The sequence below is a fragment of the Hibiscus syriacus genome, unplaced genomic scaffold (assembly GCF_006381635.1).
Source record: "Hibiscus syriacus cultivar Baekdansim isolate YM2019G1 unplaced genomic scaffold, ASM638163v2 tig00110009_pilon, whole genome shotgun sequence".
In the NCBI taxonomy this organism is placed as follows: Eukaryota; Viridiplantae; Streptophyta; class Magnoliopsida; order Malvales; family Malvaceae; genus Hibiscus; species Hibiscus syriacus.
Genome location: NW_024062561.1, coordinates 1,462,416 through 1,480,617, shown reverse-complemented (window position 1 = coordinate 1,480,617; position 18,202 = coordinate 1,462,416). Strand labels below are relative to the sequence as shown.

Below are 18,202 nucleotides of genomic sequence, written 5' to 3'. Positions count from 1 at the left end.
AAACACCTTACTTCAATAGAGCAAATTATGCCTATTAGAAGAATAGGATGATGCTATTCATTCTAGCCAATGATCTAGGATCTTGGAACTCAATCATGAAGGGATACATTATTCCACCCGGTGAGATGGATGATTGGAGTTATGGAGAGAATAAGTTCCAACTCAATGCTAAGGCTATGCACATTATATTTTGTGCATTAGGCCCAGATGAATATTGAAGAGTCTCCTCTTGTTCTAATGCCAATGAGATTTGGGACAAGCTCCAAGTCACTCATTAAGGAACTAACGAAGTGAGGGAAACCAAAATTAGTCTTCTCAACTATAGCTATGAGAATTTCAAGATGAGACCAGATTAAGACATCAAAGCTATGACAGATAGATTTTCTGTGATTGTCAATAGTCTTAAGGGATTTGGAGAAGTAACACCTAATGAGAAGCTTGTGAGGAAAATGATATACTCTCTTTCAAAGTCTTGGCAATCAAAGAATTTAGTGATTATTGAAGTTAAGAACCTTAAGTCACTCACTCTTGATGAGCTTATCGGTTCTCTTTTCACTCGTGCGTTAATGGTAAAGAAAGAAGAAGATGATGAAGAAAAGAAGAACAAGAAGAATGAGGTAGGTATTGCATTCAAATCCACCAATGAGAGCAATCAAGATTCAAATGAAGAGGTGGATGAAGACGATGATGAAGAAGAATATATGGCCAAGATCTTCAAAAGATTCAAGAGATTCATTACTTGTAAGGAAGTGAAGTAGGAATCGACCAAAAAGAATAGTCCCCCGTATGTTTCAAATGTCAAAGAACGAGGCATGTCAAGTATGAATGTCCCTTCCTAAAGAATAATGGATCAAGTAAAAAAGAAAGCATTTATAGCAGCTTGGAGTGAAGAAGATGACTCTAATGATGAAGATGAAGTAGCCAACCTATGCCTCATGGTCATTGGAGAATATTCAATGGTAACTTATAACTCTAGTGAATTAGATTCTTATTCTTTTGATGAGTTACAAGTTACTTATAATGAGTTGTATTTTGAATTTGAGACCATGAATTCCAAATATAAGAAATTAATTTCAAAACTTAAATTTGAAAATGATTTGGTTTTGAAAGCAAAAGTTGATTTTGAAAAACAAAATGAATCCTTGAAAAATTATTTAGAGTTTTCAAAAGTCAAAATCAATGATTTAGAAAAAGATAATTTTGATTTGAAAGTTAAGCTTGAGATTTTAACAAAAGAAAAAGAATTAATTTCTAAAAATAACTCATTATGTTTAAAAATGGAAAAATGCTCACATTGTCATTTTCATGGTCATATGGAACATACTTGTCCCATAAAGAAAATAAAATCTTTTAAAATTAGACAAGTACGAGTTCCTAAGGTAAAAAGGGGTATTGAAACTAATACTCAAGGATCCAAAGCAATTTGGATACCAAAATCCACTTAAATGTCTCTTGTAGGTGTGTAGGAGCAATGATGATGAAATTGAAGATATTCAAATTCTCTAGCCATACTTGAAAAGGAATGAGTAACCTCTAAGCTTAATGTTTTTGCTTTGGTTAATTGGTTGCTCATTTGATTTAAGCATGCATGAGTTTTTTATCTTAAATCGTTTTATGTTTTCTATCTCATGTATGTTGAAAAGTGTATTATGATGAACATTTTTAAAGCTTTAATGATTTTTCATAATTTTAGTTCAACATAATGAATTTTAGTCCAAATTGGTTTTAAATGCAAATGATATCTCTCTAACAATTTATATCAATTTTTCAAATGCTTTGATTTTACAAATTTTAAACTTTTAACCTAAAATTAAATGTTTATGCATGTGGTTTATGGAAAATGATCTCTCTAACAATTGATATCAAATTTTTTTTCAAATGCATAACATTTTTTTATAGCTTTATGTACATGTATTTAAATTCAAAAATTGTATTGCATAAAGTATTTAGACTTGGATATATTGAATTTCATGTGCTACTAACATGTTTGTTCATCTTTGTTGAAATTCAATTTTTTTAAGTGTCATGCTCTTTAAAGTCAAAATTTTTTTGGAATGCATTTATTGAGGGGGAGCTTTTAATTTTTCAAAAGATTTTATGATAAAATTTACCATTTACTCTCCATTGTTATTTTTTAACTTTAAAGTTGAATTATTTTTTATATAACAAAAAGGTTGAGAAGTATGGTTTGAAAAATTCAATTTCTCAATGAAAAAGATGGAGCTTTTAACATTTTCCAAAATATGTCTCTTTTTAATTAAATGTTTTATTAAGGGATAGTTTTGCCCAAAACAATTTTTCAAATGTTTTAATATAACAATTTAAGGCAAAATGTTTTTAGACTTAAATTGAATTCATTCAAAGTTTTCAAAAATAATTCAAAGTCCATTAAAAGTGAATTTGAGCACAAAATTGTTTTTCAACGTACGTAGTACCAATATTGTTCTTACAGTTTCGATATTATATAAACAGTACCGATATTGTTCATGTGGTACTGATACCCTTTGTAAGAGAAGTATCGATACTCTCTAGGTAATATCGATACTACCAGGATTGCTTAAATTCCATAATGCAAAAATGGTATCAATACCCAAAAGGTTACCGATACTACTTTATATAGTAGTATCGATACCATAGGCCTAGTATCGATACTGTCAGGCCCAACGGCTAGTAACGGCTAGTTTTATTTAAATATTACAAAGGTAGTACCGATACTACCTATAGGAGTACCGATACCCTCTGTCTTGGGCAACTTTATTTTGCAGAGAAAACATCCCCAAATGGCTAAAAATCATCCCTAATGGCTAAAAATGGCCACAACCTCATTCCAACATATAAATACAAGTTCAAGACACTTTAAGAAGGGTTAGAACACCTATCCAAGCAATCAAAAACAAGAGAAGAGCTTTTCACTCTTTATTCCTATTCTCTTGTAAATATTTTGTTCTTGTGAGCTTAATTTTGTAAACACCCTACCCTGTAGAGTTGTATTGTTTATTTCTTTTATCCTTTTGTAAAGGGATTTTGGTTCTATTTTAGCCAATTTAAAAGATAGGGAGTTTGTAAAGGTTATCTCTTTATCCTTGAAAAGAAAGAACAAATTAGTGAATTTGTTAGAAAATCCTTAGTAAGGAGCTAAGGTAGTGGATATAGACTTAGTTGAGAAGTCGAACCACTATAAATCGTTGTGCAAACTTGTCTATCTTTTCTTTCTCCTTACTCCCTAAATATAATTTTTCCAATTCACCCTTCTTGGCACTTTTTTGGTTGTTCAAATTGAGCTTCATCAATCCTAACAAAATTATTAGTCTCGAAATAACAATTAAAAACAAAATAATAATAAAAAACTCGGTTAAAGAATAAAAAGAAGGGGAAGATTCTCATTTAGAGAAAATAATGAATAGTGATGGAGTTTCAAGGTTTTTGGGAACATAAAAAGAAGAATGGGGTTTCGATTAGAGAAGAATAATGGGGTTTTGGGATTTTGGGGGGGAAGGAAGAAAAGAAGAGTCTCTGTTAGAGAATAGGAATAGGTGATTAACACTGTTTGAAATATGGGGGAAGGGGAAGAGTTTCGATTAGAGAAGGGGGAAAAGGGGATAAATAATGTTAGGGAGTTGGGATTTTGGAAATAGAAAAAGAAGGGGAAGAGTCTCAGATTTTGGGATTTAGGGAATTAGGGTTAGGTAAGAATATGAATAATGAAATGACCATCCAGCTCAGTTGGTAGAGCAAAAGGTTCTTAATCTTGAGGTCATGGGATCGAGTCACATGGAGGGCATTTCATAATTTGGAGGTCTCCTACGGAAGCTGCTCTCAACTTAGTGTTGGGGGCAGCCTACTATCTTACCTCCCCCTTACCTCATTATATATGGGAACAAGGGACATCCATTTTTAAGAATATGAATAATGTTAGAGTTTGGGGTTTTAATCTTATAAAACAAGTAGGGAAATTTTTTTGTGTTTGTATAAATCAAACAAAGGTTTTGGGATGAACATAATATGAACAGTGTTTCGATTTTGAATTTTGATCTAAAAGACATAATTGGTTAAGATTTTTGGTGTTTATAAGGATTAAACGAGGGTTTTGGGGATGAACAGAAGATGAACAAAGATTGGGTTTGATCGAGTTAACCCAAAAAGGTGAGTGATTTTTCTATTTTCGAGAATTAAAAAGGGGAAAAATGAACAACATGTGAAGAAAAATATGAAATTCTTGAGTTTTGATCTTAAAAAAATAGGTTGTGTCAAGTTTTTTTGTGTTTGTAAGGATTAAAAAGGGGATGAACACAGATGAAAAATGACAGTTTCATTGAAAAAATCAAACTTTTCTGATTTTTTGTTGTTTGTGGCTATAAATTCTAGAGAGAATGTAGAGAATTTTGAGAAAAACAAATTGTAGAGAGAGTGTGAAATGATATAATGAAAAAAAATATTATAAAAGTTTTGAAAATTACAAATTTAGCCTATAAATACTAGTTAAATTTGGGCCTCGGCAAATTTATATATATATAAAGTTTTCCTCAACTTTTGAAATGAATGTAATTCAGTCAATTTTATAATTTTTCCTCTCATTTTACAATTATTTTGATATGATCATTTTATGTTGTTTATTTTATTTAAATTTTAATTTGTAATTTTATATTTGTTCAATTTAGTCCTTCAAATTATATTTGTATTGAAATTGACCCATACTTATTTATATTTTTGTAATTTACTTCAAACCCTGTAAATCACATAATAGATTTCATTTCAAATTCTATTTTGTTCACCAATTTTTAAATTTATTCAATTTAATCTATTTTTTATATTAATTTTAATTTCACATTTTATAATTAATTCAGTTTGATCCCTTTTCTATGTGTGTTATTTAATTTATTTAATTTTTTATTTCTAATTTTATGTTTGTTCAATTTAGTACTTCAAATTATATTTTTATCAAAATTGACCCATAATTATTTATATTTTTAATTTATTCTAAATCATATATAATTACTAATTACAAATCGATGTTATCATTCACGTTCATGAAAGATTGAAAGGCAAAAAATAATTAACCAAAAAATGACTCGACATGAAGTCAATCCGTATCTGGTAAGATTCTACATGAATTTTGTCTGTCAATGATGTCACCCGAATTGAAAAAGATTCGACTGAAGTCCATCCGAACCTAAATTAAGCTGATATTTAACTGCTTCGGACCTGAACCATTTTGACCTGAACTGATATCAATCTGAACTGAAATTAACCCGACTTGAACCCGAACTAAATTTGATGTCAAATCAACCCGAAAATAACCTGAACTGATTTGACCTGGACCCAACCTAATCGGAGTCAACCCATTAAATTGACCTGACTCAACTTGTATCTGATTTGACCTAACCTATTAGAATCCGACTGAAACCTGAACGATTACCTGATTTTGCAACCCTACTCGTACCTACATCTGCGACTGGTACCATCCTCTTAAAACATATATATTCCAACTCCAATTATATATATATATATATATATATATATATATATATATATATATATATATATAATCCTATTACATACAAGGGTATAACTAGGAATTTTATTATATCAGTGATTAAAGTATTTTTATTTTTCATAAATATAATTTTTTTAAATTGAGGGACCTGGTAAATTTTTTCTTTCTTTATTTTTCTAATATATATATATATATATTAATATTTTTAAAAAATAATTGACGTGGCCAACGCTTCCGCCAGTGATTACACAATATTAAATTCTTTTATTTTTACACAATTTTAGGAAATAAATTCTTTTAGTTTCACTATTAAATGAGTGAAAATAGATGAATGAGATTAACAATAAGAAATAAGAAGATATTAGCTATAAAGAAAACGAGAAATTAATCTAAACAATGACCCGAGGAGTTAATCTCAGCCATATATTTCACTCGTCCAACAGTCATAAGTCTATACAAAACTGAAAGAATTTTATATTATATTATATATATTCATTTCATAATATAGGTAACAACACAAACTTATTACTCCATGTAGTTTCTCACTGTGTAGGTTCCAGCTAAAGTGTCACCAACTCCATAATAAAATTGACCAAATATGATATCATAAGTCAAATAGTTATATGCATGCATGCATATATATATATATATATATAATTATGTTATTTAAATTCGTGAGAGTTAATTTTTTTTAAGAATAAACTGAGGGAGTGGGTGAGATCAATGGTCCTCCTGAAATTTTCAATTTTTTTATATTTTAGATTTTTTATGTGTATTTTTTATTAATAATATGTTTTTACTCTGTTAAAATTTTATAAGTTCGTCCTCATCTATAAGTTTACCCCTAACATAAAGTCATATATTCGTCCATATTTTTTTAGTGGAGTCAGATTGTGATTTTATTTCAAAATATTTTAAAATATGAATTCAGTCGAGTTCAATGAATCATTTTATTTTTCACAAAGTAATAAATATATATTTCTATAATTAGATTTAAATAATAGTAATTTAATACTATTTTCCAAACGTCTTGTTTATGTATGAAATTAAAGATAAGATAAACTAAGTCAAATATCACCGAACTTTTGGCTTTCTCTAGTTTATACCATTTAAGTTTCAATTTTTACAATTATAGTACTAAATTTTGATTTTCATTTCAATTATACCACTGAACCGTTAAATCGTTAACGACACAATGACATGGTTGACGACTGCCGACATAGACACCTCACCAAAGAGAAGTCATTTTGATCTGACAATTAACAATTGAACGGCCCAGTGATGTAATTGAAATGAAATAAAAGTTCAGTATCATAATTGATAAAATTAAAACTTATTGGTATAAACAATACAACACCTAAAGTTCGATGATATCTGATATAATTTACCCTTAAATATAAAATAAGGAAATAGGGCTTTCCCGCCACATCTTTATAAGTCACAGAGAATCCAGGCCTGAATATGAGGTCCATTTACCTTCGGTAGCCGTTAAGTTTTGTTTCCCGTAGAACAAATGAACTGTGTTTCATGAGCAAAGAAAAAAGATGGAAGAAGAGAGAATTGCTCGTCTAATTGAAAAATGCCCAAATACGCGCGTCATTCGTCAAATCTATGCGCGTGTTCTGACTCGCCTCCATCCCATTTCCACCCTTTCCTTCCTCCTCTCGAAAATAGTTGGTTTTTGTGCTCTTTCTCGCCATGGAGATATCAATCTTGCTCACAAAGTTTTCGATCAAATCCCCAACCCAAATATTTTCTCTTGGAATTCCCTTATTCGGGGTTATTCTCTTATTGGAACCCAATCCAGGGTGCCCTTTTCTTTATATAAAAAAATGGTCAGAAAAGGGTATCCTTCAGCTAATACATTTACCCTGGCTTTCGTGCTTAAGGCTTGCTCCAATATTTTGTCTTTCGAAGACGGTCAACAGGTTCATGCTCGTGTTTTCCTATCCGGGTTTGGCTCGAACTCGTTTGTTCAAACAGGGTTGCTAAATTTTTATGCGAAATGCGAAGATATTGAGCTGGCGGAAAAAGTGTTCGATGAAATTCCCGAGAGAGGCTTGGTAGAATGGAGTACAATGATAAGTGGCTATGCTACGATGGGATTGGTCAATGAGGCTTTTGGTGCGTTTAGGGAAATGCAAATGTCGAAAGTTGTCCCTGATAAGGTAACGATGGTTAGTGTGATTTCTGCATGTGCTATGGCAGGGGCATTGGATATTGGTAGGTGGATCCATGCGTATATTGAGAAGCAGATGATTGAGACTGATATCATGATTAGTACTGCGCTAGTTAACATGTATGCAAAATGTGGATGCATTGAAAAGGCAAAAGAAATTTTCAGTGGAATGCCTGTAAAAGACCAGAAAGCTTGGAGTTCGATGGTTGTTGGATTGGCAGTTCACGGCTTAGCAGAGGAGGCTTTGGAAGCGGTTTCTAGAATGGAGGAATCCAAGGTATGGAAGTAGATGTACAGCACAAGCATCTTAGAGTTTAGATTCATAAAGCATTACATTCCAGAAGACAATGTTATTAGATCCTATGCATATATGCTCATGCTTTGATCAAGCTGGCCTGATGTTTTGTAAGTAATTTTGACAGAAAAAAATGCAAATTGGTGATTCTTACTGTCTGTTTTCTTCCAGGTTACACCTAGCCATGTTACTTTTATTGGCATTTTATCTGCTTGTGCCCATGGTGGACTGGTTTCTTTGGGTAGGAGATATTGGTCAAGCATGATTGAATTAGGAATCGAACCATCACTAGAGCATTATGGTTGTATGGTTGATCTTCTCTGCCGAGCTGGCCATGTTGATGAGGCTTGTAGTTTTGTTCAAACCATGCCTTTCTCACCAAATCCAGTAATATGGCGAACATTACTCATTGGTTGCCAGAAGAATAAGATGCTTCATAAAGGTGAAATCGCGGGAGAGCAACTTCTTGCATTAGAGCCAACAAATACAGAGAACTATATTCTGCTGTCAAATTTCTATGCATCAGTTTCTCAGTGGGAAAAGATGAGCTATGTGAGAAAAAAGATGAAGCAAATGGGCATGAAGGCAGTTCCTGGGTGTACCTCAATTGAAATTGGTGGTCTTGTTCATGAGTTTGTGTCGGGAGACTGGCATCATCCCGAGGCAAAGGAGATAAGACAAGTTTTAAGGGTTATTTCTGAGCGAGTTAGCGATTCTGGGCATGAACCACTGATATCTGATGTGCTTCACAATGTTGCTGATGAAGAGAAAGGAATTTACCTGTGTGAGCACAGTGAGAGGCTTGCCATTGCTTATGGACTTTTAAAGACGAAAGCACCAGCCTCGATTCGAATAGTAAAGAACCTAAGAGTTTGTATTGATTGCCATGAAGTCACAAAGATCATCAGTAAAATTTATGAGCGTGAAATAATTGTTAGAGATCGAGTTCGGTTCCATAAGTTTGTCAATGGTACATGCTCTTGCAGGGATTATTGGTGATTGTCCACTTCTTTTCTCGGATACCCGTACTGTTCTCAAATACCTTAGGTGCCTCACAGTAAACATGGTATACGCTGAGGAACTTAAAAACTTATTTGTCAAATGGTTCGAGCATCATGAATGGCAGAGATGTGAGCGTTCAATATCAAATAGTTGAGAGTTATCTTCGAACAGATATTGCCTTGTATTTACCCAGATTAATTAAAAAAAGACTTGTTTATCAAAAATTATTTGGTGAAGGAAAATATAGCTACTATTCATTGTGAACAACCGATAACTTTCACATTTTGCAATGTAGTATATATTCAAAATCTTTTTTAATCATTAACAACGATGTATACATACCTTGTAGGCGTAGCTGCTCGAACTCAGCACATCCGAGGAGAATAATAATCACCTTAACTATTGAGATCACTTGATAGGTTTAAGCATGCAGTAATATAATTAAGCATAAACAATGATTTGTATGATAACAGTAAGCATATGTTAATATTGAACACATAAGCAATGTAGCATGTTGTAGCTTCATCAATCCAAATCATGATAACAATAATTTATCACCATTTCAAACATACGGTAGCAGTTGACCAACACAGACAAAAATACTCAGTTTGAAAGTTTGAGCATATAACACGTCCTAAGTTTTACGAATACTAATATATTATCTTGGAACCGTGGTGGAGGATAGTCAAAGGTCAGTCAATTCTTGTCCCATGTGTTCAAATAGTGTTAAACAAGTCAACTTAACGTGTCACATTACACTAACGGTGGTTAATGATGAATGATTAATTTATTATAAATCGATAATGTTAGTAACCAATTTATTGCTTTTAAAATTCCATTGGAAAAATTAAAAATTTATTTTAACATTAATGATCATTTGTGTAGCAACACCATTCATAAACTAAATTTTACTTCATGAATTCTCACATTTCTCATTTCTAAACCAACCCCTGTTCTTTATCTACCCTTTTCTGATGATCATAAAATGAATACCTGGATTTAAGATTTAGGGTTTAGGGTTTAGGATTTAGATTAGATGATGACAAAAATATTAGTTTTTTCTCCCATTGGGTTTGGTTCTTGAATATGCTTTCTTTATCTTTCTCCCTTTATTTATTATAATTTAAGTCAAGTTTTCCTTTACTGAGATTTGAATGTTCAATTTTTTTTACTATTTTCTTTCTGAATGATTGTTCTTTAAGACGATTTTTCTACTATGGGGTAACTAATTTAAGATTAATTTAAAGCAATTTTAAACTTAAAAAGTTATACAAATTTATAACATTTTTATTTGCAACCGAAAATATTACATTGTAATGGTATTAGGATTTGCGATTGAAAAAATTATACAAATTTATAACATTTTCAGTTTAACCTAAAATATTAATATGTTCAACCTAAAAAATTACATTTTTGATAATATTTTTTGTTATAATCAATTTCTATGGTTTTTAACTTTAATACATTAACAAATTATATTTTAGACTCGCGATGTTCTTAAGAACATCTTCTTATTCTTCGTTCAAATCACATCTGGAGTCTATTTGATATTAAATCTTTCTGACTAGGCATATTAGACTAACTAATATAAGACTCACATCTGGAGATTTCATCGCCGATTGAATTTCAATCTAAAAATTTAAGACACCACAATGAAATCACGTACAAGGCTTAATAATCAAATAAGTGTTTAAACTATACTTTGTTTTGTTGGAATAGGTGTTTACAATGTTTTTTCGATCATTTAGGTGTCTAACGTTACAAATGTGATCACTTTAGGTGTCCAGAACGTAATGGCCGTTAGTTTTTTCCGTTAAATGACACGTGTCACAATATGATAATTTTGTAATTTATTTTTTTAATTATTAAAAATATTATTATATTTATAAAAAATCTTAATTTCTTTTAAATTACAAAAAAACCTTAAAATCCCTAAAATCCCTAAATCCTAACACTAATCTGTCGCCGCCCTTTCCGACTACGACCACCGCCACCGAAGTAGTCTCTGTCATCATCCTAGCTATACGGCAACGTATTTGTCACTGGTTAGTCGTCGGAACCGTGATTTTTATCCTAGGCTCCGCGTTGTATAAAACGTTGATTCGTCGTCGATCAACCGTGGACCGGTCACAATTTCGTAGGGGGTTTGGTCGCCAAGGGGAAATTAGGTCGGGTGGAGCTTCGTGGATGGCAAAAGACGCCGGTAGGCGTGGGTTTAAGGGTTGAAGTGAAGGTTTTTAATGTTTTAGGGTTGTTTCAAAATTAGTGTTCTTTTTAAAAATAAATAATTTTATTTTTTTTATTTTTATATAAAAAATTTAAAATTATCAGATTGTGACATGTTTCACTTAATGGAGGAAATTAATATTATTGACGACCCGGACACCTAAAGTAGTAACGTTTATAACATTAGACACTTGAATGGTCTAAAAAATATTGTATACACCTATTTAGAAAAAAAATGATACAGTTTAGATGCTTATTTCGGTATAAGCCCACATATAAAATACTTGTTGAAGACCATGCACTTGTTACAACCAATCGAATTTATTGGATATTTTTTTAACTTTAACAAAATATAAATCCACCAACTGTTCAATTTTTGTAGGTTGAAAAGATATTAATTTTTTTAAGAGAACAATTCAAATGCCAACGACTTAACCATCAAAAATTAAAAGACAAAATAACCCTATAAATGCTTAAAGTGCCACCATTAATCGCATTTGGAATATAAATTTGTTAGACGTATGATTAATGTGTTAGGAACCAACCAAGTAGCCTGTTTGATTAGAACCACATAAATTATAATTGTTGTATGTGGTAGAAATGGATACAAAATTTTATGTTAAAGTGGACGAATTTTTAAACTTTTAAGAGTGAGCAAACTTGTAAATTTCTAAGGGTGAAAATAAATTATCAATTAAAAATTTAAAAAAAATATTTAAAATATATACTAATTTGAATATTTCAGGGACGACAGCTGCCCCCTGTTCCCTATGTTTATGGGTGGTTGCTTGTAGATCGGTAAGTCAAATTTGCATGTTCGTTTATTTTATTTGTTAACGAAAACTTTAGTGTATACAAAATTTCAAACTCAAAATATGTTTAAAGAATATCAACCCAACCTCGTTTTTGCTAAAACGTTGGGAATTAATCGCGCCTATTTTGCTCATTTTACAATACAAAAATGGAATCACCTCCCATACTGCCGTATTAATCTTGCTAAACATAGCACATGAAGAGAAAAGCAACAATAATGTTCCATTTAATATTTTGATAAAATATTTATTGTGCATATATATTTTAAAATTATTTAATATAATGAATCTATTAAGTTTATATGTTAAAAATATTGTTCTTCTTATAAATTTGAGTTCGAGAATCTTCGTCTGCAAGTTGTGCGTGCGTCGTTATAGGTTAAAAAAATTTGTGAACAGTTATTACCTTATAAACACTCCAGACTATTTAAAAAAAATGTTTAACATAATATTTATGTTTTAATAAAAAAATTATTTATCATTTTATGCAGGAGCGTACGCAATATTTTATATTAGGGGATAAATTTATAAAATTTTAATAAGAGAAACTTATAAAATTTTAAGAGATGAAAATATATTATGAATAGAAAATATAAAAATATTCAAATTATATGTAAATTTAAAATTTTCAAATAACAACACCTGACAATCACTTCTCTTCTGTCCATTCTTGATTTTATGTGTTTTTTATAAGATTTACAAATTCTATCTAATAATTTGACACTATTAATCAATAGTGTTAACCTTTATATTATTATAAGATACATAATTATAATTCAGGTTTTATATAAAAAATAAATTATTTTAAAAATATAAAGAATTAAGTTACCTCAGTGATTAAAAGGATGATTGTTATCCTTAAATGTCTAAGATTCGAACACTATATTTATAAGAGGTGTTTGAACGATTATTGTCAGATTATTGGGAGTAAGGGTGAGCAAAACTCAACTTGACTTGAAAAATCGATCTTCTTTTTAATTTCGAGTGATTCGATTCGAGTTATTCGAGTCAACTCAAACTATCGATTTGGTTTACAAATTCAAGTCGAGTTGAAATTTAGAATTTTTGAGTTACTCGAAAAACCAAAAATTTGGTTGATATTTTGATAGTTTTGCGATGTAGTCTGATTTCCTTATTCATTCAATTTCTCCTTCATTTTAAGTCCATTTTTTACCAATTTGAATCACATGCTCCTAAACCACCGTAGAATACATATGTGCTTTCTATTCCTCTTTTTTAATTTTTCAATTTAGTCCCAACTTTTCATGATTTCCTTATTTCTTCAATTCATCCTGCATTTTAATTCTATTTTTTTTATCAAATTTGAACCACATGTAACTATACCGCTATAGAATACCAATGTAACTTCAATTCCTATTTTTTACTAAAAATATACTCTCATTTTATTTAGTCCATTAACTTTGCATTTTACTCAATTTGGTATTTTGACTACAATTGTTTGCAAAATCTTTCTTCTAATTAATTCTTTGACTCTTTTATACTCTCATTAATACTTTACCCTCAAAATATATTCTTTAAAATATAATATTGTAAATATATTTATAATTTTAGATTATATTTAATATATTAAATAGCACTATAATGTGAAAAGAATATGATATATATATATATATATATATATATATATATTATGGTTAAAGAAAATCAAAAAATTAGAATTAAACCTTACCATAATACTATAAATAATTATAATAAAATTTGTATAGAAACTCGAATAACTCAACTCGACTTGAAAAAATTTCAAGTTAAGTTTGAGTTATAAATTAAGACTCGTCAACTCGAATGACTCGAAATTTTTTTACAAGAATCAACTCGATCGAATGCTCACCCCTAATTAAGAGTCTTTACCTTATAATCAGCTCGTATTAATAATAAAAGAAAATGAAAAATAGAAACAAAGCGACACATCTCACGGCTAATTTGGGTCCTTCCTCCCTACCTTCCTTCTCAACGTTTTACGTATAAACATTAGATCTTACCAACCCTTTTTCAATGCCAATTTGCCCTTTTCTGTTATTTAAGACTTCTTTGGAAGCTGCTTGCATCTTCATCAAAACAATGGCTACTTGGCTACTCTCTCTTTGCTTTACTCTGGTTTTCTCTCTGTGTGCTGCCTCTCGTGCACCATCCGTTTACCCATCACTCGAGGGTAAACAACTGCTAGCATACCTGCTTTCGTTTTCTTGCAGACATTAGCTTTGAAACTAACCATGAATCTTTTCATGTCCAGGATTCTTGAACAACGGCAACTTCGAGCAAGCACCCAAGAAAGAGAAACTCAACAAGACAGTGATCGTGGGGAAACACTCGCTTCCAGGATGGGAAATCCAAGGCCTGGTGGAGTTCGTCTCGGGGGGTCCTCAGCCTGGTGGGTTTTACTTCCCCATTCCCCGTGGTGCACATGCAGTGAGGCTTGGCAACGAGGCTTCGATCTATCAGAACGTGAATGTGAACCCCGGGTTCGTTTACTCGATCACGTTCGGTGCTACCAGGACTTGCGCCCAAGATGAGGTGCTCAGGGTCTCGGTGCCTGGTCAGACCTCCGACATCTCCATTCAGACCCTTTATAGCACCGATGGTGGTGATACCATGGCTGTTGCTTTCAAGGCAACGGAGAAAGTAGTGAGGGTCACATTCCGTAACACAGGAGTTCAAGAAGATCCTACTTGTGGACCTCTGTTGGATGTCATTGCCATCAAAGAAATGCCTCCTCTAACTTATACACAAGGTAATTGATTAAGTGTTTACCAAGTAATATATATATATATATATATATATATATATATATATATATTTACGTTAATCGCATCATATGTCCCTAAATTAGTCCTTAAACTTTTAAAGATTCCAATTTCATCTCCAAACTATGACTCTCATTCTAAATTAGTCGTTAAACTTTTGAACATTTTAATTTCATCCCTAAACTATGACTATTTCTAAATTGGTCCCCAAACTTTGAATATTTAATTTCATCCGTAAAAGCATGCAAATATGTAATTAATTTCAACCACAATTTAACCTAAAATTTTTTTTTTGAACATATTATAATATAACTTGACCTGACAATTTTATTAACAAGAGATGTGATTAGTATATACTTATAATTTGGGATGAAAATGGAATGTTCAAAATGTTAGGGACCAATTTAGAATGAATGACATATTTTGGGGATGAAATCGAAATGTTTAAAAGTTGAGGACTACTTTAGAATGATAGTCACAATTTAGGGATGAAATTATAATATTTAAAAGTTTAATGACTAATTTAAAATAAGAATCATACTTTGAGGACATATGTTGCAATTAACTCATCTTTACTGGATGATTATACTATAGATGCCTTTTCATGTGGATTCGCACACTATAAGGCTTTGGTTTTAGAAAACTTTGACTATAAGGCTTGATATAATTCTATATTTATGTGTATAAAATAAGGTCTAACCGAAATGTATTCGAATTTTCTAATGTACATCACATTGTCAAAGCAGGAAACCTTGTAAAAAACAGTGGGTTCGAGACAGGTCCGTATACCTTCAAGAACTACTCAACAGGGGTCCTAGTGCCTCCGCACAAGCAAGACAGCGTTTCACCACTCCCTGGATGGATCATCGAATCCATAAAGCCGGTAAAATTCATCGACAAGAGGCACTTCTCGGTTTCATCGGGACTGTTCGCCATCGAAATGGTTGCTGGAATAGAGAGCGCCATCTCCCAAGTGATCAGAACAGTTCCCAACAAACTATACACCCTCACATTCACTGTTGGAGATGCCAAGAACGATTGTCACGGGTCGATGATGGTGGAAGCCTTCGCCGGAAAGGTTACTCTCAAAGTCCCATACGAATCGCGAGGAAAGGGAGGATTCAAGAGGGCAAGTTTTAAGTTTGAAGCAATCTCAAACAGAACAAGGATTACATTTTACAGTGCGTACTACCACACCAAGTTGCATGATTTTGGGCATATGTGCGGGCCTGTCTTGGATGATGTCAAGGTTCTCCCCGTCTCTTAGTCTAAAACCATATGGAGATTTGAGTATGAAACAAGTCATTGGAGATTTGAGTCTTAGTTGCTTCTAATAACTTCATCATCACTGGTTTTTACAAGTTTAAGTTGCATAAGTGTGAAAGTATAAAATTAATTATAGATTAGAATAAATCCCGAGCTTTAAGAAGATAAAAACTTAGCACTGAAATAACTGGATATGAGTAGATCAATTGACGGATAAGATTTACTGAGTCGATCTAATCTCAATGCGAGAAAAGTCGAATTTGAGAAGACCATGGCAAAGAGCTCTAAATACTTCAATTATTATATACCAATATTTTCTTAATCGATTGAGCATTCATAAACCATCTAGCCCAATTCCCAAATCTAAACCTTACATGATTCCAATCTTATACCTAACCCTAATCTATAATGAGTAAGTGTTCAAGAAGACCCTAAGTCGAGTTACTAGAACCCACCCCAAAATTAGGGATTAGCATGGGTCGGATCAAATTTTTAGCCTATCCCCCAAAAAATGCCACCCTCCATCCGTCACCCAACCCGCCTTCGATTTTGAAGGGTTCCACCCGACCGACATCCGACCCAAAATTTAAACTAAAATTCCTGACCCTACCTGATCAATCCCAAATTTCCCTTATTTCCCAAATTTTCAGCCACTAAAGTGGTAGCTTCTGACCTGATGGTGTAACGACTCAAACAAAATTTCAACAAGGACTAAATTAGCAAGTTTAAGAATAGAAGGATGCGGATGTAAAATAAAGATAATTATCATAGAAAAAATAGAATTGAGGGGGTCAAATTTTAATTTTTGGGAAAAAGGTTTGAGTAAGAGCTAAAAGAAAATTTTAAGGTCGAATCGAAATAAGGGAAAATAATGGAGTCTTTATAACTAAATTAACCCAAATGTTTATTGGAAGTATGGGACAAATGTGGACCACTGGATCTAGATTTAAACTCCCAATTAATCTAGACCATCCAATTATCTTAAGAAGTGTTCATATAAGAGAGATTAGTAAAAGAATAAAAAATATATATAATAAGGTTTTTCTTCCATTTCAGTGAGAAAGAAAGAAGAAAAAAATGTTGTCGAAACGGTCTTTTTTCGGGGGAGAAAAGAGGTGATCCCGTTTCGAAAAATGATTTTTTGTATCGATCGATTAGTTATAAAACGTTGTTTGGGGAATCGCCACCAATCCTTAATTAGGGTGTGATTGGGCACCCAAAAAAAATATTTTTGCCATTTTAATAAAATATTAATTTTAATTAAAAAACAAACTTGGGGTCTGCGTTACCAAAATTTGAGTTCGGGAGTCGGTTACGTGTAGGGAAGGATTAGCACCCCCACAACGCCCTAAATCGGTACCTAGTCGGTTAATTAATTGTCTTTGCTATAAAATGTATAAGTTCGAGTCTAATTTAATTTAAGATTCCCTAAAATAACATTTTTTCAAATTTTGGATGAAAATAATAATATTAAATTATTTTCTATCGAGAAGAACCGATCTATCATACCTTAAAGCAATCAATTCTTACTCCAATCGAAATAAAGAAATATTAGAATTCCATTCTAAATTTCAAAATAATATTCAAATAATTTTAAGAGTAAAAAAATTAATTGTTTATGATCGAACATTATTATTTTGAAAACCCTTTGAAATCACATGCAAAAGTAAAAATAAAAAAAAAACTATCAAGCAATTGATTAAATATTTATTTTTACCAATATTTAGAGAATAAGGTTATTCAATTAATTAAATTCAAGAGACGACATAGATTCGATTAAAATGCTCGAATATTACCCTTATCAATTTTATGTAATTGGGTCACGTGAGGTATTATGTGAAACTTAATTAAAAAAAATCATTTAAACTAACAAGCACTTAAAATATCATAAAAAGCATTTACAATCAAGGATTAAAATAATATTTTTTTTAACTATATTAACAACTATATATACATGCATATTAAAAATGATATATAACTAGGACTAAAAAACGCAACATATCACTTGTAAATTTTACAAACTATCATACTTCAAACAAGGGTTGAAATATAATAAATAGAAATTACATTCTTAACTACAAAAAGCATAACAATCGAGGGAAATAATATACCACTTTAAATACTAAAAATAATAGAACTATGGTTAATAAAATGGACTAAAATTAT

General features: G+C 31.5%; 2 protein-coding genes across 2 annotated transcripts; both read left to right on the top strand.

Moving 5' to 3' along the window:
• Nucleotides 1-6,987: 6,987 nt before the first annotated feature.
• LOC120212277 (pentatricopeptide repeat-containing protein At1g59720, chloroplastic/mitochondrial-like) lies at nt 6,988-9,146 on the top strand. Its single transcript, XM_039210642.1, has 2 exons — nt 6,988-7,950; nt 8,140-9,146. Exons 1-2 carry the CDS (start codon nt 7,039-7,041, stop codon nt 8,965-8,967), a joined length of 1,740 nt encoding a protein of 579 aa, XP_039066573.1. The 5' UTR covers nt 6,988-7,038; the 3' UTR covers nt 8,968-9,146.
• Nucleotides 9,147-14,051: 4,905 nt separating this feature from the next.
• Nucleotides 14,052-16,083, top strand: LOC120212276. Its single transcript, XM_039210641.1, has 3 exons — nt 14,052-14,178; nt 14,260-14,757; nt 15,517-16,083. The coding sequence occupies exons 1-3, from the start codon at nt 14,088-14,090 to the stop codon at nt 16,035-16,037; spliced, it is 1,110 nt and encodes a 369-aa protein (XP_039066572.1). The 5' UTR covers nt 14,052-14,087; the 3' UTR covers nt 16,038-16,083.
• The last annotated feature ends 2,119 nt before the right edge of the window (nt 16,084-18,202 follow it).

Excerpts from the sequence above, each read along its gene's own strand:
- LOC120212277 (XM_039210642.1), top strand. The coding sequence starts at position 7,039 with ATGGAAGAAGAGAGAATTGCTCGTCTAATTGAAAAATGCCCAAATACG. Across the intron at positions 7,951-8,139 it reads CTAGAATGGAGGAATCCAAG|GTTACACCTAGCCATGTTAC; the intron begins GTATGGAAGTAG and ends GTTTTCTTCCAG.
- LOC120212276 (XM_039210641.1), top strand. The coding sequence starts at position 14,088 with ATGGCTACTTGGCTACTCTCTCTTTGCTTTACTCTGGTTTTCTCTCTG. Across the intron at positions 14,179-14,259 it reads CGTTTACCCATCACTCGAGG|GATTCTTGAACAACGGCAAC; the intron begins GTAAACAACTGC and ends TTTCATGTCCAG. Across the intron at positions 14,758-15,516 it reads TCCTCTAACTTATACACAAG|GAAACCTTGTAAAAAACAGT; the intron begins GTAATTGATTAA and ends TTGTCAAAGCAG.